This window comes from Spea bombifrons, chromosome 4 (assembly GCF_027358695.1).
Source record: "Spea bombifrons isolate aSpeBom1 chromosome 4, aSpeBom1.2.pri, whole genome shotgun sequence".
In the NCBI taxonomy this organism is placed as follows: Eukaryota; Metazoa; Chordata; class Amphibia; order Anura; family Pelobatidae; genus Spea; species Spea bombifrons.
The window spans coordinates 80,476,958-80,504,295 of NC_071090.1; the positions used below are offsets into that span (position 1 = coordinate 80,476,958).

A 27,338-nucleotide genomic window follows, 5' to 3' on the forward strand; every position below is an offset into this window, starting at 1 on the left:
ACTTTGTGCAAGTGTACCTTGAAGAATTGATGTGGTTTTGAAGGCAAAGGGTGGTGATGCCAAATATTGATTTGATTTTTATTTTCCTCACTCACTCATTTTGTTAAATGATAAAAATAAACTAATAACATGTTTATTTTGTAAAGCATTCTTACTGTAAAGTATTTTTTCACACCTGTCAAACTATGGGAACTGTATTCCACAACTGGTCTACCATCTCTGTTATACGACAACTTCAATGGAGGCACAGATAAGCACCACAAAAATAGGGTACACTTTGCTTGAATAGTAATCTTACTAAATGTATGAGCAGACCTGCCATAATATATTAAATGTAACACATTTATAACTTTTAGGACTTATTCCGCCCTCTAAAAATATATTAAAATGACAGATGGCTAGGAGTAGGAGGGCATAGAAGACAATGTTGACCACAGGGAACATGGGTTATGCGTTACATTTTCTATGGCAAATATCATAAAGCATTAAATGGGACAAAGAAGATATCTGAATTTTCACTCAGCATTAGTTTCAATTTTTCCTCCCAGTAACAGTATTTTGACCTATGACAAACTGACTTGTGTTGGCTAGAGATGTATATCCATTCACAAATGAAAAACTTTCCTTTATTATCTGAGAACAACAGTAAAAAGTACACACTGCAGAATTACAAAGTGTCCGTGGGCTTGCTACATAACCATCATGGGAGCCATATTGTATCACAGCTCCTTAGTCATCCCAAATCCATCCCTGCTTAGCGATCTACATACAGTAAACGCAGGGACTGTTATAAGGTAGATATAGAAAGTAGATAGAAGTGTTGGCTATCAGCTACATTGAATTTGGCAAGAGAGGCAAATTATAATGGGAGCTTTCATTGAGATGGGAAGGAGAAATTGCTTTTAGAGAAGGGGAGAGCTGTTATGGAGAGTGGGATTTGAGTTGTCAAATAGAAAATAGAGAAGTAACTTAAATGGTGTTGACTCAAATCCCTTTTCTCGTACTGCCACTGACTTTGCAGAAAAAAAGGAACATCATACTGATACTTATAACAAGGACCTTAGCATAATAAGTGCATGGGATAGTTTTTTAAGAAACTATATAATTATTAATCTATCTCTATTATTAATCTATTATTAATGTATCACTATTATTATTAGAGAATATAAAATAGAATTTGCTGCATCAAATATATCAGTTAATTCAGTATAGAAAATTGGCCCACAGATATATATATGTACAGCAAATGTTAATCAGCTGATTCAAACTTACATTTGCAAATCTTCTCATTAAATGAGAAAGCGCTTCTGGATTAGGGCACTCCAATTTCTTGATAATCTCAAAACTCTGATTTAATCGTGTGAAGACATCAACCACAGAGCAGGAAAACAAGGCATGTTCAGATGTTGCCTGAAACTAAATACACACTTCTTAATAAATAAATATAACAGAAAAATGAAAGTGACTTCTTACATGCATTCAACGGGATTTGTTTCACAGAACCAATGTATATCTAACCCAAAACATGTCTTTGCTTCATCAGTTCAATGTTTCAAAAAATGTGAACATTTTTTTTTTTCCAAATAACCTTGTGTTCATTTGAATTGTATACTTTATGTTGTACAACTCATTGACACTGTTTTACGGCAGTGACGTATACAGTCTAGGCTGGCAGGTATAGGGCAGCCGCCCCCTGCTACAAAACCAAGGGTCAGATTTTGCACTTGGAGCGATCAAGCCCCCTGGTTTCCCGCTGCACAATGGGCCAGTTACAAGGGGGATATTTGATGTCCCAGCCTACTTACACTATGAAAGCTGCGCAGGTTCAGCACTACATCCATAGACTACATTACAAGGCGCAAAGGGATATGACTTCATATCTAGCACTCTGTGTCTTAAAGGATCTTAGTACCTTTTAATGTATTCAGGATGCCAACTGCAGAGGGAGTGCCTGTGGGGCAAGACACTGCTGCCTTAAGGGGAATTTTTGAGCAAGTAATGCAGAAGATTGTAGGCCTGATTATATTCATGTTATGAAGTATGAAACCTGAAACGATGACAAAACTTACTCCATCTTTTTTATCTCTGCCTAGAGCACCGTGAAGAAATTCCATTGACAAATCTTCATTTTCATCCAGCCACTGAATAACAAAGGGTTCAAACCACCTACAAAACAAAAAAACAAAAACATAATGTCACTCAGGGCATACTGTACATAAATGCATGTTATAAGCTTCTTCTGAAAAAGGGTCCACTGGCCCTTAAGGAGCATAACCAAAATTACAGAAATAAAATAGACCATGTTGTAGCTTTCCCAGTTGGACCATTCTTATGTCAACAAGCTAAACTTTATGGATTGTGTTATCAAGGTTTGCATGCTACAGGGACAACTACACTAACACAACATAGTAAAACAGTTACTTACTCCATAGAAATACTAGCCATATTCAATGTAAAGGAGCTGGCTAGCAAAATAACTATAGAAGGGCAAATGGGGCAGCAAATCAGGTCACCACAGAGTATATGATGAACTGGCAAAAGTTCTAGTTACAAGTTGTTGTAAAATTATTTCATTGAGTAGTCATTCAATATCCTGAAGCAAAATCGTAATCAAGAAACAGAACTTACAGAGAATATTCTGGAACTGTATCCTTGAATGCAGGAAGATCTCGAACATATTCATTATAAAACCATTTTACTTTGAAGTGTAAATTCATATAATCCGTGCTTTTGCATAGTCGATGCTTTTCATGTTCTACAATAAAACAGATTTAAACACCGTTATACTATTCACTGTTACCAGCTTTGCTGCTGAGATTCCATACAAAACAAGTGATGTGACATAGGGGTGTGTGTTATGGACTCTGTATTACTCTGTATTGTACCTATTCATTTATTCTATATTAACTATGCATTACCTATACTTGAGAATTCCCTACCTTAATCTGTTAGGCTCTCTCCTACTTACTCTAACTTGAAACACTCACTACAAGTCCACCTATTCAGAGAAGAACGCAACCTACCCTCCTAATAACGTCAACCTGCATCCTAAGGAAATCATCTGTCCACCCCACCTTCGATATCTCCATGCCACTGACTTCTTATCCTCACCCTGGCTACAATCAAATCATCCTCACCCAAGCAGTCTCTCACCTTCTGTCAGATTGTAAGGTCACAACAGCAGGGCACTCTTCTACTTCTGCACCAATATGTCTTAGCATGTTGTTAATGTTACTGTAAATTCTGTATATCATCAACTTTGATGTTACTGTTAATAATTGTAAATACATTTAATAAGTACAGAAGTGTACGAAGTACAGTAGTAATACATACATTATAAATGGTAAGGAATATAAATGCATATATTAGGAAAAGAGGTCTGTGCCCTATAGGGCTTATTGTACAGACACTGGTAGAGACTCTTAGAATGATGTGTTTTTTTAGGTTGGGTATTGGCTAACTAGCCTCCAGAAAAAGGCTGATTTATATTTATTATTATTTCAGTTCTGATATTGTTTTTTCTCACACACAATAAAATGAATCAACAAGTATATTTAGTAATCCTCGCTGCTTTTAATACACTTAAGCTTTTATGATGTACTCCTTTCTACTTTGTTAACAAATTACAGCCGCCGTTCCAAAAAAAGATAAAAGGTTACTTCAACTTCAAAGTCTTCAACCTAATGCTCTTAGTGCTTCCAAACAAGTAAACATTGAAAAAATAAGCTTACAGCAAAGTGCTAAGAAAAAATCTTTAGTTGAGCAATTTTAGCCCACTCTGCCTTCGGATTTTATCTACTTAAATACGCTATAGTAGTCAGAATGTGTCATTTCAAATTCCACAACATCAAGGTGATGTGTTTGTAAGCATCCTGAAATGAATTTCTGGAGTGCATAATGGAAGAAATACGCAAAATACGCACCTCCATTTTTCACATTTTGGGAATATAAAAAGAAGTCATTAACAGCTTGATACTGGCACCTATTCCTATGTATCATTCTAAGCTTAAAGAATGTGATGTGACATGTGCTAATTAAATCCAGTTACTCTATTACTTAGAGAAAAAATAAAATCTAACTGAGGCACTCAATCACAAGGATCAACTGATGCTGCTGCTCTCCATAACTGGGGTCTCTCAAGACCAGTCATATCACACCATGCAATATATCATCACAGGATAACCCTATACAAGTGCACTACAACTTCATCTAGCTGCTTATCTTTCCTTCACTAGCCCTGGCCTGCTTAGGCTAGGTATGTGGCTTGGGCCTTGACTGGCACTTTTTCTTTTTTGTTTAAGTTGATAACCCGCATAAATTGCACTTTTTTTTTTGTTTTAGTGCACATGTGATTATGAATTCAACACAATTTTGATTCTGTGCTGCATAATTTTTTAATCACAGAAAACAGCCATGGTTGAGAGAGAAAACGGCCATGGTTGACTGAGGAAGAAAGGGGTCCTATAGGAAAGAAGATTTTCATATCTGGTTTCATGCCCTGAGATTAGAGCAAACTACTACTCCCAGTATAAAGCATAAAGTAAAGAAAGCAGAAGAATGTATAGTAGGAAAAGTACTTTCAAATGTGTTTTTTACTTTAAGAGAAGCCACACTTTTCTTAGGGGTTTTAAGCGTTTTTTTTAAAAAACAATTAAAGATGAGGCAAATTCACATTTTCTGTATAAAAGGAAGAACATTCCAAGGCAAAGGGTGAAATAAGGAGTGAGTTTTGCCATAGAGCAACCAGTAAAGTGATGTTTAGGAATAGGTGTTATCATATTGTATTTATTATAGACCAAAATGTAAAAACATAAAACTTTCTTTCAAAAATATATATGGATCCCCCACAATCAAGTCCAAATGTACTGCAAATGAGATGCTCATAGAACTCTACAACCAGATGATTTACAATGTTTGCAATCTTTTAATGACCCCCATAAGCATGCCTGTGAGGTTCTTGGGGTTAATCTACCAAGAGCTTCTCCTCTTGGGTATAGCTAGCCATATTGACAGGTGTGTAGGGGTTGGAGCACAGCGCAGAGAGACACCAGGTAAAGTAGCAGATGCAAAACCAGGGTTTGGTATATGTACAGCGCTACAGAATTTGATGGCGCTATATAAAACAATAAATAATAATAACAGCAATGGCTTTATTCCACTGAGCAATAATAGTATCGTACAGCAATCCGTGGTCTGGGGTAGAGAGAATCAGCAAAGTCCATAAGCAAGCCACGGTCAAAGTCCATAGAATAAAAAAAAAAACATGTATCCAGCAAGGAGGTATGGGAATACAGGAAGGGACTTGAAAAATCAAGTAATGGTGGATTAGTGCTGGAGGTTTAAATAGTCTGCCAAAACCTGACTCCTCCCCTGGGCTCTCAGAGACCCTCCTTCTCCTATATCTCAGTCAGTGGTAACTTGTCCACCACCGCTTGTCCTGCCCCCGGTCTGTCCTCCTGCGTCATCAGACCGCAGGACACGCCCCCGACATCATTACTTGCTGTGCCGTACCAGAGGCCGGGGATGCGGCCTGGTATTTGTTTGTGTGTTCCGCAACTGCGTGGTCTGCGGCCGAAGGTGCGGGTGCAGAGGTAGATCCCCGACACATATGTAGTCACAGGGCTACCACCAGTATGGGTTGGGGCAAATGGATGATTATTAAGTAAGTCACAGCAAGTATGTTACAGGTTATTAGCTAAACTACAAAAATGTATTTGTATACAGTACTACTAAAACAAATAATCAATACATATAAAGTTTATGCATTGCTAGAAATGTTGCAATATTTACTTTAGAATTATTTGTGAATGATCAGACTGGAATTCTACACAAGATATATTATTTCAAAATAAAACTATAAATTCCAATCTTAGTAGACTTTGCCTTTGTTTCAGATGCTGCCACATTTAATCCAACCATAGTATTGATTTCTGCAAAGAAATTACTTCTTAGCCTGCTGTATAACTTTTCATCCATGGTGGCTTCACTTTTTATCTGTGACTCCACTGTGATATGACTAGCAAAACCCCATCTTATAGCAAAGCAAAAAACTGTGCTTTATCTTTTCTGTTATATACCAGCTTAACTGTTTCAATGGGGAGATCAATATAATACATTGATTTTTGATGGGTATTAATCTTCTAAACACACAAGTCATTTTTGTCTTATATGTACTGAAGATTACAAATAAATATCATTCTATATAGCACATATAGTTTTTGTATTCCTGAACTTAGGCCACTTGTGTCATTCGTCAACAACGAGAAATATATCATAAAATCATCACACTGAACTAAAGGTTAGCAACAAATTAACAGATTCACACTTGCGATACGTGATCGTTTATTTCAAAGATAAATATGTAACTTATTTTGTGATTTTGTTCAAATGACATACAGTTTGCACTGTTAGTGTATCCCCCAGCAGGTCTAAAAGTGCGCAGACCTCCATTGATTTTACAGCTCTTGGGGCTCATGGACTAGTTGGGAAGATGTGGGAATCACTCCAAGTAGCCCACTGTCTGCAAAAGTGGGACAATGGGGCAGCTATCTGGGACTACAGGACAGTCACAAACTATGACTGTGGGGAGACATAGAAGAATGTAGAAGAATGTCTACCAAGAAAAGCCTCTCTAAAAAAAACAACTGCTGCATTACCATGAGGCTTAATTTCACAAGTTAAACATTTAAATATTTTCATCATATTAAACAGTGGCAGCATTGTATAAACAAGTTTGATAAACCATCAATAATGCCAAAACCACAAATTTGATACAGCACAGTCAACACGTGACAAGTTCTTACATTGGTCCCTTCAATGACAACAATTAAACACAGAACAATGGGGCCCCCAGGGGAGTGGATTAGTTCTTTTTTTTCCTGATACAGTTTTTACTTGTCACTTGTCACCAGACCTCTGCTGCGCCACCTGATTTTGAACATCCACATTAAATTTCTGTTCTTTAACATGTTCCTTAGGAGACAAAATGCCTCATGAGCTATTTTCATGGCCATTTCTGTATATGAGGGTCTAGGAGAAGCTTGTTTAGCTTAAGAGTTGCCATTTTGCTAGCTTAGAAGGAAATTCCCAACACTGACTTAGGCACGAAGAAGCGAAGATAGCGGCGTTAAAACGTAGACGTAGTGATCGTCTTCGTCTACTAATCTCCCTGGTCCCTTCCCCATCTAGCCTACCTTATCTTCGCAACATGGCGAGAGTTGATGGAAGCGGAAATCTGTAGGTTCGCCGTCAGGGTTTACAGGGCAGTGCGAGTGAGCTTATTGGTCACCTACAGGGACCTCCTCTGGCATCAACCAACCAACTCTATTGGTCGCTCGTACAGACTTTTAAAATCCTAATGCAGCAACTTGTCCGGCAGAGACCACTGGTCTCCCTGCTCTATCAGTTAAATGTCCGTACAAGCGACTTTATTGGTCATCCGTACGGACATTTAACTGATAGAGCAGGGAGACCAGCGTTCTCTCCCGGCCAAGTTACGGCACCAGGAGTTCAAAGTCTGTACGAGCGACTCTGTTGGCGACCAATAGATTTTTTTCATGGTTATGCTGCAAGAATGGCTTAGTGCACAGCGCATAGTAAGATATGCAGGGCCAATATAGTCTGCAATGTTAAAAGATCAGCCAATTTTATGTAAATGGTTTCCTGACTCTTCTGGCTCTTAAAGGATTAAAAAGATGCTTGGCACATTGACTCCCACATCTCTCCTCAAAGCACATTATGAAAGTAAAAGCCAATGTCATTCAGATGAATACTCTCTGCATATTCTGAGGATCACAAAATGTTTTTGCATTTTTTTATAAAAAAGACGTCTTCAGATTTACTGAATCTCATAAACATGCATATATGAATGTACAATAGGATAACAGTAATAAAGCACAGTTCCCCCGTCAAACCTTCAATTGCAATACACTTGAGAATTTATCAAAAGGCTTTGTAAAAGCAAGTATAACTACTTTTACAAGGTGGTATCTGAAAACTTCATGTGTTACCGGGGTTATATAACCTTGTCAAAGATTGAAGATTAAAAAAAGGGGAAAGTAACATCTGAGAAGGGAATCACTACTTGTATTAGTGAGATCTGCTGTGTGTCATCTGGCTAGATTCAAGCTTGTGTAAGCACGTGACTAGTCCCGTTGGGAATATATGTTTTCACACATGGGAATGCTTTGTTCCAAGTTGATGTTTGGCAGCATTAAACAAAAAATATGGAACTGTCAGTAAGGGCTGGTAGGTACTGAAAGCAAAGACACGGATACGTGAGATTTATGAAGAGCTAGAAGAAAACAACAAATGGATACAGTAAGTAATAGGCTTTAGTATGTATAGTGTCCAAGCATATAAATTCATTTATCATGATAAGTCACAATAAACGAGGCAATAATAATGATATAATCCACAGTGCATTCTCAAAAGAAACAGAAAACAATTGTGTATAATATACCAAGGATGGGGTGCAGTAAATCAGTCATTCTCCGGAATATGGACTTTTTAAAAGGAGGTCAGAGCATCATCTGCCCTCTCGTTATCAAACTCTGAGTACGCCTCAATTGACAGCCAAACTTTTCATTAGAAAGCTCTAAGCTCCCATTGCTGGACACCCAACCTTCCAATAAGGAGCTCTGAGCACCCCTCGCTGGACACCTGCTATTTCAACATGAAGCTCTCAGCACACCACAATGGTATCCAACCTTTTCAATAGGAAGCTCTAAGCTCCAACTGCAGGACACCCAACCCTGTTGATAAATGAGCCCTAAGCACCCATTGCAATATATAAAAATAAACCTTGCTGAGTGAAAAGAGTTTACGGATCTGTATATCGTGTTATATCAAATACTTTAAGGGTTATAAAGGAGAATGCTCAGAGCTAACCACTAAATCCAGTTATACAATATAGACATTTTCATTAGCATTGATCTATCTACTGACAGGCAAACATCAGGATTCACCACCAGCATGCATTTTAAATTCATCTATACTGGTCCGAGACAATTATTTGATAGTTCTGAAATTAAATGCCAACAGATGTGGAAGGCTTAAGAAAGAGTTAAGAGGTGCATGCCCAGAATTACAAGGATATACAAAAATATTTGTACTTTTAAAAGCAACACAGATCAATGTCAATATAAAATCTTTAACTTTTGTACAAATATTGATGTCTTTCTTTTTATAAACACAGGCTTCTTAAATCAATAAAGATACACAGAACATAAAGCTCTCTGTGACTGTTTATATCTTTACCAGCAAAAAAATGTGAACCAAAGCAAATTATTTCTAGTGTTGTGGTCAATATAGAGTTGGAAATGTATTTTACCTTGAAAAAGCATACTTAAAGTTAAACCAAATAAGCGTTTCTGAAACACAAAGCAAATTTAGTGTCTTTTTTTGTCTTCGCAGATGCCTGTTTGGGGTGTTTTACAAGCTTTTTAGATTATAAAACCTGTTAAAGCTGAGAAAGACAGTAATGCCACAATGGATTAAAGTGGGAACTGACTGAAGACACGTGAGGCTAAAGGTATCTTTGTGAATGATCTTCTACATGGGCAGTGAACACAATCACTTTTCCTGTAGCTGACCACATTTCATACTTAAAAACCACTTCCTTAGGGGCTTACAGCAAATCCAAGACAAGAGGGATCAAATAATTCATGTGGTTTAGTGTTTAGTTCATAGTGACTCAAACAAAGTATTTCTGGAGTCTTATATATCTCTGAGGTGACCTTTCTGCAGCTCTCAAGGGTTTCTGGGCAGTGGTCATCCATCCTCCTGTTTGAAAAGTTTCTACATGAGCCCCAAACCAGCCCTTCAATATAACTAAATGTAAACCTCTAAATCTTATGCATATATACAATAAAACATTAAACATAAATCAATGCACACTAACTGATACAGAAAACAGAAAATAAATATGACCCTCTACAACTCTGTTCTATTGAAGGGTCATGGTCTGCAATATAATCTAAGAAAATACCTGACATAAAATGGAGGACATTATTTAAAGACATGCTTTCTAAATGTAATGCATGTCTGTGTTTACTAGGTTTTCCACAATACATCTCTAACAACTATCATATATTTAGGTGATTACAATGACCTACAGAGGGAGATAAATATTCCTCACATCCCTTGAGGTGCTGTTTGATCTTGTGCACGAAAATAACAAGTTGTCGTCAGAAAGCTCACAGTTAAAAGTGATATCTGAGCCATATGTGCTGCATAAGAACTGTGCCTTACTTTAAGAAAACAATCAGGCAGAAGAAACCTAGATTATTTTCCTTTTTCATGTCATAAAGGCTTGTTCTTCGAATTATTTATTTAAGAATTGTTATAATACAACCTATGTTTATTCACATGAAACACTACCCACTCAACATTCTAGAAATTCACCTTGTGAAGGACATAGCCAATAAATGGAACTATGAAGACAGCTAGGACTTCTTTGATCTAATACTTGAGAAAAAATGAAAGATGCAATATAATTGTTTTACCCAGTGGACCTTGCTTTGCTTAGAACACAATCAATCTTGCTTGTTAACGGCAGATGATTAGCATTCCTCTGTCTCTCTTATACAAGCAAACAAACCTGTCATTGCAGACTCCAGTCCTATGTACCGTATTGGCTCAAATACAGGCTGCACCCGATTATAGGCCGCACCCAATTACAGGCCGCACCCGATTATAGGCCACACCCTTAAAGTTTGGTGGTATTTTAAAGAAAAAATATTTTTAAAGAAAACATACACATAGTGTTATGGTAAAACATTATTTTACCTAATGAACAGGAATACATGTATTTTAACATTGTTGGTATCTATCAGTTTGTCAGCATATGTCATATACAAACAGAAAACCAATAGCCATTTTAAGGTCCCCCTTAATTCATAATGCACCTTACTTATAGATATTCCCCCCTACTCCCCTAGATATGCCACTCTGCTCCCCCATATATGCTTTATGCCCCCATATATGCTTTATGTCCCCCAGACATGCCACTCTGCTCCCCAGATATACCACTCTGCACCCCTATATATGCCACTCTGCACCCCTAGAAATGTAATTTCCCCCCTGATATGCCACTCTGCTCCCTAGAAGTGCCACTCCCCCCAACTTACCAATGCACCCCCAGACTCTCTGGTGTCTAGCCATAAAAGGCCCAGCGGAAGTGCCGGCAGCGGAGGTTATCTACGCCCATCGCACAGACATTCACCAGCTGTGGCCATTCGCGCAGACAACCTCTGCTAGTGGCAGTTCCGCCGGGGCTTCTATGACGCAGGCGTCCACGGCTGCCGGAGAGGAGGATCCAGGTCCCCTGAGGCGCTGCGGGGGGGAGGGGGAATCGAGATCCTAAACCTGCTTGCCCGCAACAGGGCTAAATGAAAAAAAAAAACACCCGCCCGGTGCCCGGAACTGCATGTTTGGGCGTCGGGCAATATGAATTGAGCATCCCTTTGCTAAACCGCGATTATAGGCTGCACCCCCACTTTAAAGACTTAAAGTGGGGGGAAAAGTGCGGCCTATATTCAGGCAAACACAGTAATTGTGATGAGGTTTATAATTTTTAGTAATATATAGACTTATGCATTCGGATTCGTACGAATTGCAAATTTACAGAATTTTGGAATACGAACCTCTCGAAAAGGAGGCCAGACGCCCATAAATCTAAAAAAAATAAAGCACAAAGCATTTAGTGACGTTCTCTCCCAACTGGAGGATCGGGGAAAGAACATCACTGCAAGCCCCACCATTTTGGCAAAATTTCCTGCCGGGTTATGTCCGCTGAGATGCGGACGAAGGCAGATGATAGCAGATTGAAGATCGAAGAGAAGATAGAATATGAAGAAGATGCAGAGGTGGAAATGGTCAGCAGAAGTTTAAGTGGTCAACAGAGAAGACGGGAACATTTAGAGAGTGTGAGAGAGTGAATGAACGAGAATGACTGTGTGAGACAGTGAGTGAGTTTGGGATATGGCAAATGAATTTTGTTCCCGAATTATAATTGCCTCTAAATTTTTAGTCAAACTGAATGAGCAGGGAATGGAATTTGTTGCCCGAAAATGAGAAGTAGGGTGTCAGTTGTGCTTTTTGACACTCTTATCTGTATAGACACAACAAGCTGGCAGCAAGTGTTTAACTGAGAACACAACTGATAATGACTTCTCCAGTCTTAAAGTGATTCAACCCTCTGAATAGAATATATCACAACAACACAAATAATCAAAACAGATGTTGTATCAAGCACACTTGAACTAATCAAGGGCTTCATTAGATGCACTAGGTCTACTTGAGCTGGAACTCATGAATTGCCTAGGGGTTTGAGTGTCAGAAGGTTTTCATGTAAGAACTCCAAGACATGGACTACTGACCCAAAAGCACAAGAAAAGTATGCTCAAAATCATATACTGTAAATAAGCCACAGAAGTTTGGGATTCTGTTCTGTGGCACAATTAAACAAAACTGGAACTTTTCTGACCAATGGATCAGCGATATGTCTGGAGGAAGAAGAATAAAGCATTCACCAAGTAAAAAACAAACACTCTGCCTACAGTTAAGCAGGGAGGTGGCTCAGTGATACTCTAGGGCTGCTTTGCATACTCTGGCACTGGAAACCAGCAGTGTGTAGAAGACAAGACAGATTAATTGAAGTTTCAGGAAACCCTAGGAGAAAACATCATGCTGTCTGTGAGGAAACTGAACCTTGGGCGTCATTCCAACAGGACAACGATCTGGAGCATACCTCAAATTCTACTAAGTATTGGTTGCAGAACTAGGACAGAAAGATTCTACAATGGCCATCCCAGTCACCTGACTTGAACCTCACAGAAAATCTCTGGTGTAATTTGAATAAGGTGGTTGCAGAATGCAAACCCACAAATATTACTGAGCTGGAGGCCATTGCTCATGAGGAATGGGCTAAGATTTCTCTGGAAAACTCACAGAAGCTGGCGTCTGGCTATAACGCAGCTGGTCATAAAAGCAAAAGACTTCTCTACTAAGTACTAAAATGCTTGCCATGCAGGGGTTGAATCATTTTGAGACTGGAGAAGTCATAATAAATTGCATTTTCAGTTGAATTTGAGGAGCTGAGCTGTTTTAATTGCTTTTGTTTGATTTGTTCATTGCAAACAGCTGAAAGTATGTTTATTTTGACAATAAATCTGATTTGCAATGAGGGTTGAATAATTTTGATTGCAACTGTATATCCTCATTTGGATCCCAATGCCAGGTCTACACCAATCATATACTAGTTTACCTTTCCTTTCCTGGCCCTTCAACCGCTCTTCTAACTTCTCTCACTAACTGTCACTCTGAAATCACATCCTGGATAGAGTCTTACTATGTGAAGCTCAACATCTCCAAGGCTAAGTATCTAGTTATTTCGCCATCTCCAACCATCTGAATCCTGATATTTGCTTCAATGTTGTGAATTTCCCCAAGCACACTTGACTCCACTCTCTCATTCATCCCTTAAAACCAGTTGCTCACCAAATCTTGTCACCTTTGTCTTCAAACTATGTTTCAAAGTTGGCCTTTCTTCACACAAGACACTACTAAAACATTAATCCATTCAAATCATTCAACACCCTACTAACCAGTCTCCTCTCCCTCTACTACACAATACAGTGTGATCACCCACATCATCACCACCACACCCTCCCCTGGCTCCCCATATCCTCCAGAACAAACCATCCCTATGCTTCCACTCTGTTATTGTTAATTTGTACTGCCCCCCCGCAATTGGAATAGCACTATACAACATCTACAGATGCTCTTTTAATAAATATAATGTAATAATATTAAATTATGACCAGTTCTCTTCAGGCTATGTCTGCATGCAGGGCTCAATAATCCATCTAATATCTAGGCTTCAGCAAAAAATGAAGATTGCATATTATTTTCCTTCAATCCAAAGATGACTGCTCAAACACATGTGTGAATTTAGCATGCAAATCTTATTAGCAAAGCAAAATAATGCACCCTTTCCACATCCTAACCACTGCACACCCCATAAGATCAAAGGAAAACTATTTGATGCTAGCGCACTTTGTGCTACATGATTGTTTTGATGTCTGTTTACGCCTGTTAAATATATATTTTTTTGCTTTTAAACCTGATAATATGTCTAATACAGATACACTAAAAATAGCATAATTACATTTATGTATGACAGATGAAAGTGACGCTTTGTGATAGAATAAGAAACCACTCACACTGAAGTTATTGTCAATTTGGTCTTATAAGTCTAGATTATTATTATTATTATCTTTTATTTATATAGCGCCAACAGTTTACACAGCGCTTAATACAATACATAAATTCAAGGGGTATGACAAGACAAGAATTGACAGACTAAGACAAACCGATACATTAGGTGGAGAGAGCCCTGCTCGCAAGCTTACAATCTTGAGATAACTCCAAATTCACTAGAATCTACTAGGATCTGGTTGGATTTCCAGCCACTTAACACCAATTAAGGTGTAGAGACATCATTGAATAAAGTATGTAGTTTCTCTTGATTTCCCTTTCACAATTTTCAAAATTACACAGCGAAAACATAATATGATAAATGAAAATGATAATGTCTTAATGTAGCTAATTTTGCCTGCAGCTTAAGAGGCATCTTTCTTTTCAGCTTTATTTATAATTATTGCTGCTATAAAATCTAAAACACTCTTGGTTTTACAGTTTTGCAATTATGTCAAGCATTACACTGTTATGTAATGGATAATGCATACCACACTTGCTGTTTTTTAAGTTAAAAAATAAGCCATGCATATATTAGCATTTTAGTATCAAAGATTCAAATCTGATACATTTGATACGCTTTTTATTAGACCTTTGAATCACTATGAAAAATATTTAAGATTTTTACTTTTAAGTATATCCTTAAACATTTACCAGTATACTTAACAGTGTTTTTTAGGTTGTGTGTGTGCGTGTGTGTGGCTGCTAGCTTGTATGTATGTTATAAGTATGGAGAATAGCTCTCCATGGGGAACAAATGAAAAATAAGCCTGTTTCAATCACAAAGAGTACATGAATTAAGCTACTGCATGGATTGATAGATGACTTTTCATTGAGCGATCGTGAGACATTAATAAACATTTGCATGAAAGGCCCTGCTTATGCCTGACGGACATCCTAGGAGACGCTAGGAGTATGCTACCAAGATCTCTTGGTACTCCCTGGAGTAGTGGCTTCATGAAGGAGTGTGAGTAGCTGTGTGGGGAGGTGGGGCTAGTCATGTTTTGGGGGTGGGGAAGAAGGAAAGTGGGTGAGGCCGAACATTGCTCCCTTGGCCAGAAAAAAGAAGAAAGCGACCCAGAGACCCTGGGAAGCAAAGACTTTGGGAGTTCCCAGGTATGCTGATGGCTATAATGTCAGAGAGGGGAAAAATCTAAATACTATAAAAAGGAATCACAAAAATGTAGTAAGAAAAGTGACAGATGTTTTTAAGGACAGGAATCAATTTTGCTGTCTTGTTCCTCTGTTTAATGAGCTTTTACAAGATAATGCTTATGTTACATAGCTTTTTATGTGTTATGTAATACATTTATTATTGTTATGGCTTTCTCTTTGGGTATTAGCTGCGTTTCAGTTTTCCAAAAACATATTGGTATGTATAGTTTTCCTTGAAAATCATAATTAATACATTATTAGTGTTTTATTTGGGGCCATTCAGAAAGGGGTGGGGGTTATAAGTATGGGCAGCCGTTAAATGTAATATATTAAGGGAAAAAAAGTAAAACACAAAAGAGCTATAATAGAATAGTAAAAAAACATAGAACTTAAAAAAACAGATGTACAGTGGATATAAAAAGTCTACATAACCCTGGTAAAATGCCAGGTTATTGTAATTTTAAAGAATGAGACAAAGATAAATCATGTCACAACTTTTTCCACCTTTAATGTGACCTATAACGTGAACAATTTAAGTGCAAAACAAGCTGAAATCTTGGAGGGAAAAAATAAATTAAAAAACCCCTCAAATAACCTGGTTGCATAAGTGTTAAATTAGACGCTAATTTAAGAAAAAAATAACTTAACTGGATATCTTACATGTAAATAATTAAAATGTGATGATTACCTTCCATTGCATACTTCATATCCTGGGCGAACAGATTCCACATGACCTCTGCGCTGAGTTTACCCATGTTAAGCTCCTGGGGAAACCTAGGATTGATAGGATTAGGTTAGTTTGTTGATTTGAGCAGTTGTGCATTTTTAAAAGACAGGAGTTATTCTCTCTTACATCTCTCACTCTGTAAGTTACAAAGAGCAGCTAAGCTTCTCCCATATATAACACTTCCCTGTATATATTGCTCAAATACATAGAAATACATCAGCACAAGCATTATAATCATTTTTATGGGAGTCCACAACGATGAAACATGTTGATGCAATCTGTATTGATGGTGTCTTTTTTACGTGCACTTGTGACCTATAGTTTATTGTGAAGTCTGTCTTTTAACTATTTCATATATATATATTTAGAACTATGAAACTATTATGATGTTTTTTTGCCTTTATTTTGACATGTATCCCTATAGGCTCTAACGCAAAACATTGGCTGGAAACCCACATGGCCACGCAATTGTATATGACGTGATCAATGGAGGGCAGACGTACACAACAGAAGACAGAGGCCTGGAAGAGACGCAATCTCTGTTTGATATATGTTTGGCTTTTACAATGCGGAAGAAGCAGTGAAGAACAGGGTGTTACTTGACACCATGGTTAAAGTGATGCTGCTCGCACACACTGTGAAAGAAGGAACTCTCCTTGAAGCATTTTGTGTACAAGATAAAAAAAATCTGTGCTGCATTTTAAACCGCCTTTTTGCATCCTGTCAGTCCCGTGGGTCCTGTGAGTACCGACATTATATTGTTGGTTGCCAATGCTTAAGCTGTTTTCACTAGCTTTTACAAGCATACAGACTTGTTTTTTACACTACATTAGCATTCCATTTAGTCTTTTAGCATTGCATTTGTTACATATTAATATTTTTGTGCTGCTGAGTGAAATTTTCTTATTTTTTAAACATTATGATTTATCATTTGACACAAGTTCATGGTTTTGTCTATAGTGTTTTGTCTATAATGTTCTACTTACACTTACTAATGATCAGTTGGCCAAGTTTAAGCAGATATGGTTTGTACGTTTGATATGTTTTACATACAAGTATTTAAAGGGTCAAGTTTGCTTTTGTAAACTCTGGGCAGCTTCTCTCCTTAATTTACGTTATTTTCAAGTAATTTTGCAAGATCCTTGTTTTTGAACTATGGAAACTATTGCTTATCAAAGAGAACAGAGCACTAAACATTTTCTAATTAAACATGAAATTCAAAGCCTAAGTATAGCATAATTCCCAACAGTCCCACCGTGATGCATTTGCATACACTGGGGATCATGGGCCAGTTAGGGAGATCCTTTGAAAAGTCAATTGAGGTATGTGCTGTTGTCACCTCCAACGTGGTTTTCCTTGCAACATTCCGAACAATGGAAAGTGTCTTATCAGACAAGTTGAGTGGGTGGCATTTCCTCTGACTCTACCCACTTTTGGCGCCAGCTCACCCGTTCCCATTTTCTGCCATGCCTCCAACACAGATTTATACAACAAAAATTCTGGAAGTTATAGTACAGAATGTATCTGAAATTTAAAGCAAAAAGGACAACAATCTGACTCACTCAAGTAACATCTAGACTGAAAAATCAGCTTGACTGCCTCCCCTGAAAACTAAAAGCAGATCCCTTCTTTACTATGTGTCTTCTCTGATTGGTTTGATTATTTGCACAAATCTTTACTTGCTTTGCAAATGAATAAATAAGAATAAACATGGTCAGATGAGCTCAGCAAGCCAAACTGAAAATAGAAATAGAAAATTTTGCAGTATGTGCCTAGTTAATTAATGTAGCGGGTGCATGTGGGCTTAGCAGAAAACATATTCACAGCAAGACATGTTTACCATCAATATTTGGTTCTTTTCTCAGCATGGCTCAGCTAACATTGTAGAATAGGATTTTTGATACAGAAATATTTTTTTTATCATCCTGCTCAATAAATTCAAAGACTTAAAATGCAAGACTTTAGGTCAATAAACTTATTTTGATTTAAAAACAAGAAGGTCCTTTCATCATCTAATTATAACACTGGAATCCTGTTCTCAAAAGACTGACTATGAAAAGCGATTGAATTTTGTTTAAAGGGGCAGTAAAACATTACAATAAAGAAATGAACTCGGAACAGAGATAAATAAAATCCCCAATATAAACGTTAATATAATAGACGTCTCTTGGAATTTACATGCTGTGGTCCTTGCAAATGCATGGGTAGATTCGGCAGAATATGCATTTGCTCGCCCTTCAACAATTTTCTGAGCATGAGATGTGTTTGGTTTCATTTGATATACTATTTCAGCACTGTCTCTTGAATTTTGGGGTTAAGTTTAACTAGCTTCCCACGTGCACATGCGTGGGAAGCGCTTCCATTCACAAGATGGTGGTGCCCATGAAAAAGCAAACACTTTCAGCCATGCAAGTCAATGGAGCCCAAATGTGGCCTTTTAGCCCCCAAACAACCCGACAAACCTATGAATGGGTGGTATCAATGTTCTCAGGAGATAATTTTAAACACATTTGGGGTTTTGTTTGGCTGCAGCATATGCCATGAGCTATAACTCAATGCCTGAACTACAATTTGAAAAAGAAAAAAAAAATACTGCCACAAATTTTGATAATTACTGGTGGTAAAATGAGTGCATGAATTTGAAATACCCTGGGGTGTCTAGTTTCCAAACATATATGATTTAAGTTATGGAGTAAGTTAAATTGGCTGGGTCCAAAGATGTCTCAGGACTTGGAGGTAGGATAAACATATGTCAAAATTCCAAGTAGAAAAGCTGAATTGCTAATGTCCCAGATGTAGCTTTTTAGCCGCAAACAACCCTAAAAATGTATGTATGGGTAGTGTCAATGTACTCAGAAGATGATGTTGAAGGCTGATGTAGGAGCTGTAAATTTACACCTAAAGTATAATGTGTATGGAAATAAAATTACTACCACAAATTTCAACAGCGGCTGGTGTTAGAATTAGTGCATGGAAAGAGTTAAAATACCAGCACTTGAAATACCCTTGTTGTCTTGTTTCCAAAAACATATGGTTTCATGTGGGTAAATTGAATTGACTGACTTCAAAGCTATCCCAAATAGGACATTGGGGTGGGATGACCAGTTTAAAAAAATAGTTTTCAAATAGCTATATGCTAGTTGTAGTTATTGCTCTGTAACTTAAAAAAACATAAATACGTTGGGTACAAATTTTGTTTTGGATGATTTAATAATATAAATCATCAGGCCAAAGAAATCAGTTTTTGGCCTGAAAATAAAATACATCTAAAATAACTGCAAAAATGTTAAAACAGCCATTGTCACGAAGTGTGCTACAAATAAAAAACAGTATTATTAACTAAGGGCTTAAATAATGCATATTAAAGTACTCACAAGGTACTTTAATATTAGCTATTTTTGAGACTGTCAGTAATACTAGCTCTCCCCTGAGGAGGGTCAATTGAGTAATAGGTCATACATATTTGTCTTAAAACAACCTGGGTTTCATAAAATGTATGAAGCTGGCTTCATTTAAAACATTTTTCAAGCAGTTATATACTATATGAGCAGAAGTAGGTGAACACCCCTTCTAATTATTGACTTTAGGTGTTTTAGCAACATCCATTGCTAACAGGTGTATAAAATCAAGCACATGGGCAGCCATCTTTATAGACAAACATTGGCAGGAGTATTAGTCTTACTGAAGAGCTCAGTGACTTTAAACACAACACTGCCACCTTTGCCACAAGTCAGTCAATGAAATTTCTGCTCTGCTAGATCTGCCCCAGTCCACTGTAAGTGCTGTTATTGTGGTGTTTAAGCACCTTGGAGTAACAACAGCTCAGCCACAAAGCAGTAGACTATGCACAGTCACTTTAGCTGCCGAGTGCTAATGTGTGTAGCCCTCAAAAATATCCTGTCCTCTCTAGCATTACTAACTAATAACAAAGATTTTCACAGACTTGAAATACTACTAGTTTCTGAACATGTAGTACAAGAAAAAAAGCATTTTAATTGGCCAACCTGAGAGTTCCTGGTCTCATTCAGGTGAGAGTTTATACACTTGGTTCTGTTAAGAAAAACATTTTTGCTCAATAAAAGACAATATACAAGAAAGCTGGCAACAATATAAGGCTGAACCCAACAAGACATATCACAGGTATGATAAATTATGATACCTTGCAAAATAACAAAAATGCCTTCCTTGGAAAACTAATATTGTCATAAGGTTTACAATACTACCTGTATTCTGATGACACTCATGCCTATCTTTCTTCACCGCATTCCTCTCTTTCTCCTTTTATTGTATCAATAACTGATTAACCTCTAATAACCTTATCCTGACTTTTACTCTAATTTCTTCATACCACGTTCATATATACTTTCCGTAATCAGTTAAGATTAAAATCTTCTGCATGGATATATTCCACACAAAGGCAAAGACCATGTATCTCAATCTTGCTTCAATTTCTCTGTTTTGCTTTAATCCATTCCTGGATTTCCTTATGCTCTGTTCTGATCTTCCATTCCTTGTTTCTAGTTCTGCTCTTTAATTCAGCTCTGTTTCCTTCATAGTTGTGCCCCACCCGTTGTTTGTCTCAGTCTGCAGTCTATGGGTATGTCTCTTATTGTTATGTGTTTGGATTTCATGTTTGGTTTGTTTCGTGCCTCTGCAGGCTTTAGCGTTAGGACCCACTGTCATTGGAGTACTTTGGCGTAGTGGTGGGCTAAGCATACTATGGCCATAAGATGTGACGGAATCTCCGATAGTTATCATAAAGCCCTAGACTAGTTCCTGTATGTGTGTGTGTGTCAGTCTGTGATGTAACCTGTGGGGTGACCTGACCTGTCCTGTCTTTTGTCCCCGGTAGAGGGGTGTCCTGTCTCATGCCTGTTCCAGGTTGCCTGCAGGATTTACCTTTGCTTAGTTCTGGACTACATCCGCTGCTTTATCAGGGCGCTGGTGTGTGGCTTCACAACCCTAGATGCTCACCACCCGGATGGGTGCAGTCACCCTGCACCAGGCCCTATCCTGTGACTCCGCTACTCAGTAGCGTACCTAGCGGGGGGCGGGGGGGGCGGTCCGCACCGGGTGCCGCTCATCAGGGGGGTGCCAACTAGATGCTCACCACCCGGATGGGTGCAGTCACCCTGCACCAGGCCCTATCCTGTGACTCCGCTACTCAGTAGCGTACCTAGCGGGGGGCGGGGGGGGGGCGGTCCGCACCGGGTGCCGCTCATCAGGGGGGTGCCAACTTGCCGGCACCCGGCACCCCTCCAGAGACGGACAGTAATGTCCGCCGCTGGAGGAGCAGGCTCGCAAGAGAGCGGTATCGGAGGTCTTTAACAGACCTCCGGCTCCCTTGAGTGATTTTAAGCCGGTTCCCTTGAACCCGGCTTAAAATCACTCAAGGGAGCCGGAGGTCTGTTAAAGACCTCCGATTCTGCTCTCTTGCGATCCGCGCGGCAACTGCTGCTGTGCAGAGGGCACTGTGGGCGCGGCTTCAGTGCCGCCGGGATCTGACAACAAACCCCGGCGGCACTGAAGCCGCGCCCACAGTGCCCTCTGACCCGAAAGAAGACAGAAGAAGAGGAGCGAAGAGGAAGACTGCTGTAAAAAGAAAAGACTGCTGTAAGAAGAAAAGAAGTAGAAAAGAAGGTAGGAAATCATTCATTAAGACTGAGTGACAGTGAGAGTGGATTGGTATGTGTGGAATCTGTGGATTGGTATATGTGTGGATTGGTATATGTGTGGATTAGTATGTGTGGAATCTGTGGATTGGTATGTGTGGAATCTGTGGATTGGTATGTGTGGAATCTGTAGATTGGTATGTGTGGTATGTGTGGAATCTGGATTGGTATGTGTGGAATCTGTGGATTGGTAAGTGTTGATTGGTAAGTGTGTGAGAGTGATGGGTGTTATGCTGTACCATTTCCAATGTCTTTTTCATTATAATTATGCTCTAAAGTACATCATAACTCCCATCACTCTATACTGTTCCGTACAGTGGCAGAGCTGGGAGACAGAGGCCTTGCACCCCCACCGCAGGGTGCTGGTCAGGTTCTATGTGGGCAATGTGGACGCTGGCTTTGGGGTGTGCAATCTGTGATCTATGCCTGTAATTTAGGGTGTTTTATCTATAACTTTAATGCTGAGTTTTTATGTGAATTCCAATTGATCAATACCTGAAAAGCTGGGTTTGTGTGTTAATGTGTTGGTCTATATCTGCTATGCTATGTTTCTATACATTATTTATGTTTACCAGCAAATACAGGATTTGTATGTCTTATTCAGTTGATCAATACCTGGGGTGCTGTTTCCATGTGTTGTTTATTTGATCTATACCTTCAGTGCTGAGTGATTTCCAGTTGATCTATACCTGCAATGCTGGGTTTGTGTGTTCTGTTGATTTATACCTGCAATGCTATGTTTCCATACATTATTTATGTATACCTGTAAATACAGGATATTTATGTCTTATTCAGTTGCGTGTGCTGTTTCCATGTGTTGTTTATTTGATCTATACCTGAACTACAGGGAGTAATTAAAAGAGAGTTGTGGTTTAGTGACGTAGGGGACAAATGGACTTTGGGGATGATTACGGGGAGAGGACCTCCCAATGTCACGGTGCAGTCAGAAAAAGGGAAGGCTGTACTGACTCTCACAGTCTTCCCCTGATCTGCAGTTGAGGGCAGTACAACATAATCCCTATCACTATACATCGATCTAGACATTCACAATAATGCAGCATAACCCCTACCACTATATACTAAGCCAGACACTGAAGTGGTAGGCCTACACCACATCAATGGCTTTGTATATAGTGATATGGGTTATGCTGCATTATTGTAAATGTCAGGCTCAATGTATAGTGATATGGATTACGCTGCCCCACCGTCAATGTGTGCTCAGTATAAAGTGATAGGTGTTATCCTGTATCACCGGCAATGTGGGCCTCAGTATATATTAACAGTTATGTTGTACCACCGTCAGCGCGTGCCTCAGTATATAATGGAAACAGTTATGTTGTACTACTGTCAGCGCGTGTCTCAGTATATAATGATAGCAGTTGTGCTGCACAACTGTCAATGTCTGCCTCAGTGTATAATGATAGTTATGTTGTACTACTATAAGTGTCTAGCTCAGTATATAAAGATAGCGGTTATGCTGTACCACCATCAATATCTGGCTCAGTTATAGTGATAGGTGTTATGCTGTTCCACTGTAGTATCTGGCTCAGTGTATAGTGATAGGAGTTATGCTGTTTCACTGTAATGTTTGCCTCAATATATAATGAAATTACTTAAGCTGCACCACCGTCAATGTCTCAGTATAGAGTGATAGGCATTATGCTGTACCACCGTCACTGCCTGGCTCAGTATATAGTGATAGGTGTCATGCTATACCACTATAACAATGTTATGGTGACTCCTGATTATAATATCAGAATTTTTTTTAGTTTATAGTGTCTTTAGCTGCTTAGCCAGTACTTAATTTGTAATGTTTGTCACTCATTTGTTAGGGCTTCTTAGAAACTTGTTGTGTTTGTTGTTTTTTTGGGGGGGTTATTAAAGAAAGCACTATTATATGTTATTTAAATATATTTATTTTACTTATAAGTTATTAATTTATTTTTTCAGATTTCTTGTTGTTTACAGTTGACATACAGTTTACAAATTGGTGCAATAAATATTCTTGCCAACATAATTTTGTAGATGTCTTTACATTTGGGGAGGGGTGCCACTTACAGGATCCGCCCCGGGTGCCAAATACTCTAGGTACGCCCCTGCCGCTACTGCATACCGAACTCCTGAACTCGATCTTTGGGCATGGTGGGTCATTACAGTCGTCCGTATGGACCCAGTTCCTGACAGACCAGTGGTTGAAACATTTCACTAAACAATAAAGCAGGTACTGATGTACTGGTGTCAGAAAGCAGAATAGTACTGCTAAGGCTAATGGGGTAAGAGTGTATTTAAATTTTAATAAAGTATAATACAGTTGATTACCATAATTTATTTCAGGTGAAATATTTTTGGAATTCAGTATATTAAATACCACATTGTAAATACACAATGCACACAATTTTGGAGAAACAGTAACTTTTGGGACATAAATCCCCGATCTGTTTTCTCTGTTAAAGTCCCTCTCTCTTGGATCTTGGTGGGTATGAGGAAATCACAGTGTTCTAATGTCTAAAAGGTTCAATAATAAAAAGAAAATATGTTTCTTCACTAAAGTGTGAAAATAAAATACATTGTTCTCCTGCTAGTACCCAAATTAAAATGGTTATCAACAGATCACAAAATAACAAACGCACTGTAAAACAATGTAGGGAGGTAAGTGAATGTCTACAGGGCAATTACTTTATTTTGTTTTTAATGGTAAGTGTGTCAAGCATGACCAGCTCTTAGTGGAAATTTATATTAAGCACATTGTGTTAGCAAATCATGTATGGTCATCTTATGAAATGCCGACAGAGACACTTATCGTTTGAAACCCATACATCTAAATAAACACTTTTCAAGGGCAACACCAGGGAATATAATGTTTAATTAACACAAGAGATCAAAGACAAACATGGAATGATAATGTTCTTTTAAGTTCAGTCACAAATTCAGCAAAATGACCTCAGGCAAAGGCTTCAGACAGTACATTTCTAATAAACACTTACCAAGCAAAACCAGAAGCAACATCTAAGATTTTTTTTGTTTAATTCACGATACAAGAGGTCTGCAGTTATTACTTGACAACTGACAATAAGGAGGGTCTGCTCATATAAACTCACACAACCATGGGGCTGCTGTTTTTATGGATGGAAATAAAATACTTGTTGTACCCTAGGACACGGGTTGTAGGTAGAAGCCTTTTCCTTGTGGTTAATCCTTCTGTGCCTGTATATACCCAGAAATATGTTTGTCTCAAACCAACTTATTTCAACCACACACAAAAGCGGTCTAATCTTGTGGAAATAATATTGACCTATTACACAAAGAGGTTGCCACCCTGCCCAGTGATGTTGTGAAATCATTAAGAACAGCATATTCCAAAGGATATTGTTCAAGAAGGTATCTGAAAATCTGGCCCATACATCCTGACTTTCTGCATGGCAATATTCCAATGGTATCATATTGACTATGAATCAATTGAGGGGGATGTATTGATCAATGCAGGAGTTTACCCGATAGTCTAACATTTTAGCTTTTATGAATTTACAAAGGAATGAGTTTGCCCTGTATTACACAGCTACATTTGTGAAATGACATTCAAAGGGAGATTCTTCTGATCTCGCCTGACTGGCCTTGGGAGCTGTAAAATCAATGGAGGTTTGTGTTGTTGCATAGACCTCGACTGCAGCTCCCATGTGGGCCTTGGTTAAGGTTGGCGGGTGGGTATGCCTACGGTGTCACTCATTTCCAGGGGAACCCCTTTCATTTCTGGCACCAGCCTACCCCTCCCCACCTCTCACAAGACCTCTCAGTACAGGTGTCTCAATTTCCACATTTAATTATACACATTAATAGGTTACTCAAACCTTCCACAACTCATTTATTTCATAATCAGTTTCATTATTAGAACAATTTTTAATAACAATACAGTACATGTATGGAGAGCAAACAGCTAGTTGCTTTATCTTGGTCAAACCAACTCCTACTTTCTACAAAAATGTTACTGTAGAATATCTCCGGGTGAAAGAAGATGTTAACCACAAATTATGATAAACAATCTAAGTTGTGTGATTATTGTTTTAATTTTATGAAATACTGTTTCACTCCTGGTTTAAGTTGAAGCTTTACACTGACTTCTTAAATTTCAATAATAAATGCAGATAGAAGAAACTGAAAAGGTGGACTACAAATGGTGTTAGGTAGCTAAAATTCATATTGTCTCAATATCAACTTGAGCACCCTTGGTTGAACATTGCTGGACACTGACAGCGAGGCATGTACCAAGTCTGACATAGCTAATGAGCTGACCTGGGTTGAAACATTTTAGTTCTATAGGAACTTGATTCTTTTGGTTAAACGTTGGGAACGCTACATGACTAAAGTACAGGGGTATTAAACTGGTTCTTGCAGCCCCTATGGTATAGGGGGCTCAATGTCTCAGGGTGCCTCAAAGCTTCTTGGTGCAGGAGTGGGCCTTTTGAAACTGATCCTATTATGCTTTTAAGAACTTCTGTAATATGCTGAGCAAAACAAGTCATAATTTATGTAATATTTTTTCTTCCTGCATTTTCTCAGTCCCATGTTTTTTTTTAGTTAAACTGCTTTTAATAGCATCTGTTCAGGGAGGCAGAAGTAACCTTTCCAATTTTAATAAATTAAAATAAAGTTTATTATTTAGTAAGTATGCTATTATTTTCTTTGTGTATTATCCATAAGGTAAGCACATATAAGGGAACACTAATTTCACATAGTCAATAACATGTTCACATGCAAGTTATTCTGTTCTGCGATCCTGTCAGTGTAGTTGACATTAAGCTTGTAATAGACCCAAAGGCACCATGTTTATATCCTCTGGTGAAAAGGGCTTAACTAAATTAAAGTAAACGTTAATTAATAGTTTTCTAATATCTGAAGCTTTAATTATCAGGAGATGACCAGCATTGTGAACTTGTAACCATTCCTTTGAATATAGCCCATTTTTTTTACTTTATGTACAAAATAGTAAGTATAGAGAGAGAGAGAGAGAGAGAGAGAGAGAGAGAGAGAGAGCGAGCTATGATGGACGAGTTAGCTCAGATTCTGTTCTGTACTTGATAGCAGGTATATTGTGAAACTTTACACAATAGCATTTGGTGACTTGAACAGTAATGGCATTTGTACAAATGTTCCCTACTTTCACATCATTTATTGATCACCTTGGTCAGCTGGCTCAAGGCATTATGTTAAAAGAAATGACTGGTACAGGCAGTGCCCAGTTCCTTGCAGTGACAGATGGCAGCTGTAATAAATTTACAGCTAAAACTGTGATACTTCAGATTGTGTGTACTGTACCTTGCAAAGCCTATAAATAATTATGAGAATATCTCTTTGCCTTGGCTTAGAAAGTATGGTTGTGTTCTGTTACTGACCTTTAAATAATTTTAGAATAAATCAGGTGAACTATTTTAAAAATAAAAAAATAATAAATTTTCTGTACATTCAATCCAGTGAATGGCAGAGAAGCGTTCAACAGTATTCCTCCTAATCCTATATATACGACAAGTGTT

At 38.3% G+C, this 27,338-nt stretch overlaps 1 protein-coding gene across 1 annotated transcript in view; it reads right to left on the bottom strand.

The window, feature by feature from the left end:
• UNC13C (unc-13 homolog C) overlaps positions 1–27,338 on the bottom strand; it is a 208,279-nt gene that overhangs the window by 43,619 nt on the left and 137,322 nt on the right. Inside the window, exons 19-22 of the mRNA XM_053462529.1 lie at positions 16,103–16,188; positions 2,629–2,755; positions 2,070–2,166; positions 1,273–1,416 (exon numbers count right to left, since the gene is read on the bottom strand). Coding sequence (XP_053318504.1) covers positions 1,273–1,416; positions 2,070–2,166; positions 2,629–2,755; positions 16,103–16,188 — 454 coding nt within the window. The remainder of the gene's footprint in view (positions 1–1,272; positions 1,417–2,069; positions 2,167–2,628; positions 2,756–16,102; positions 16,189–27,338) is intronic.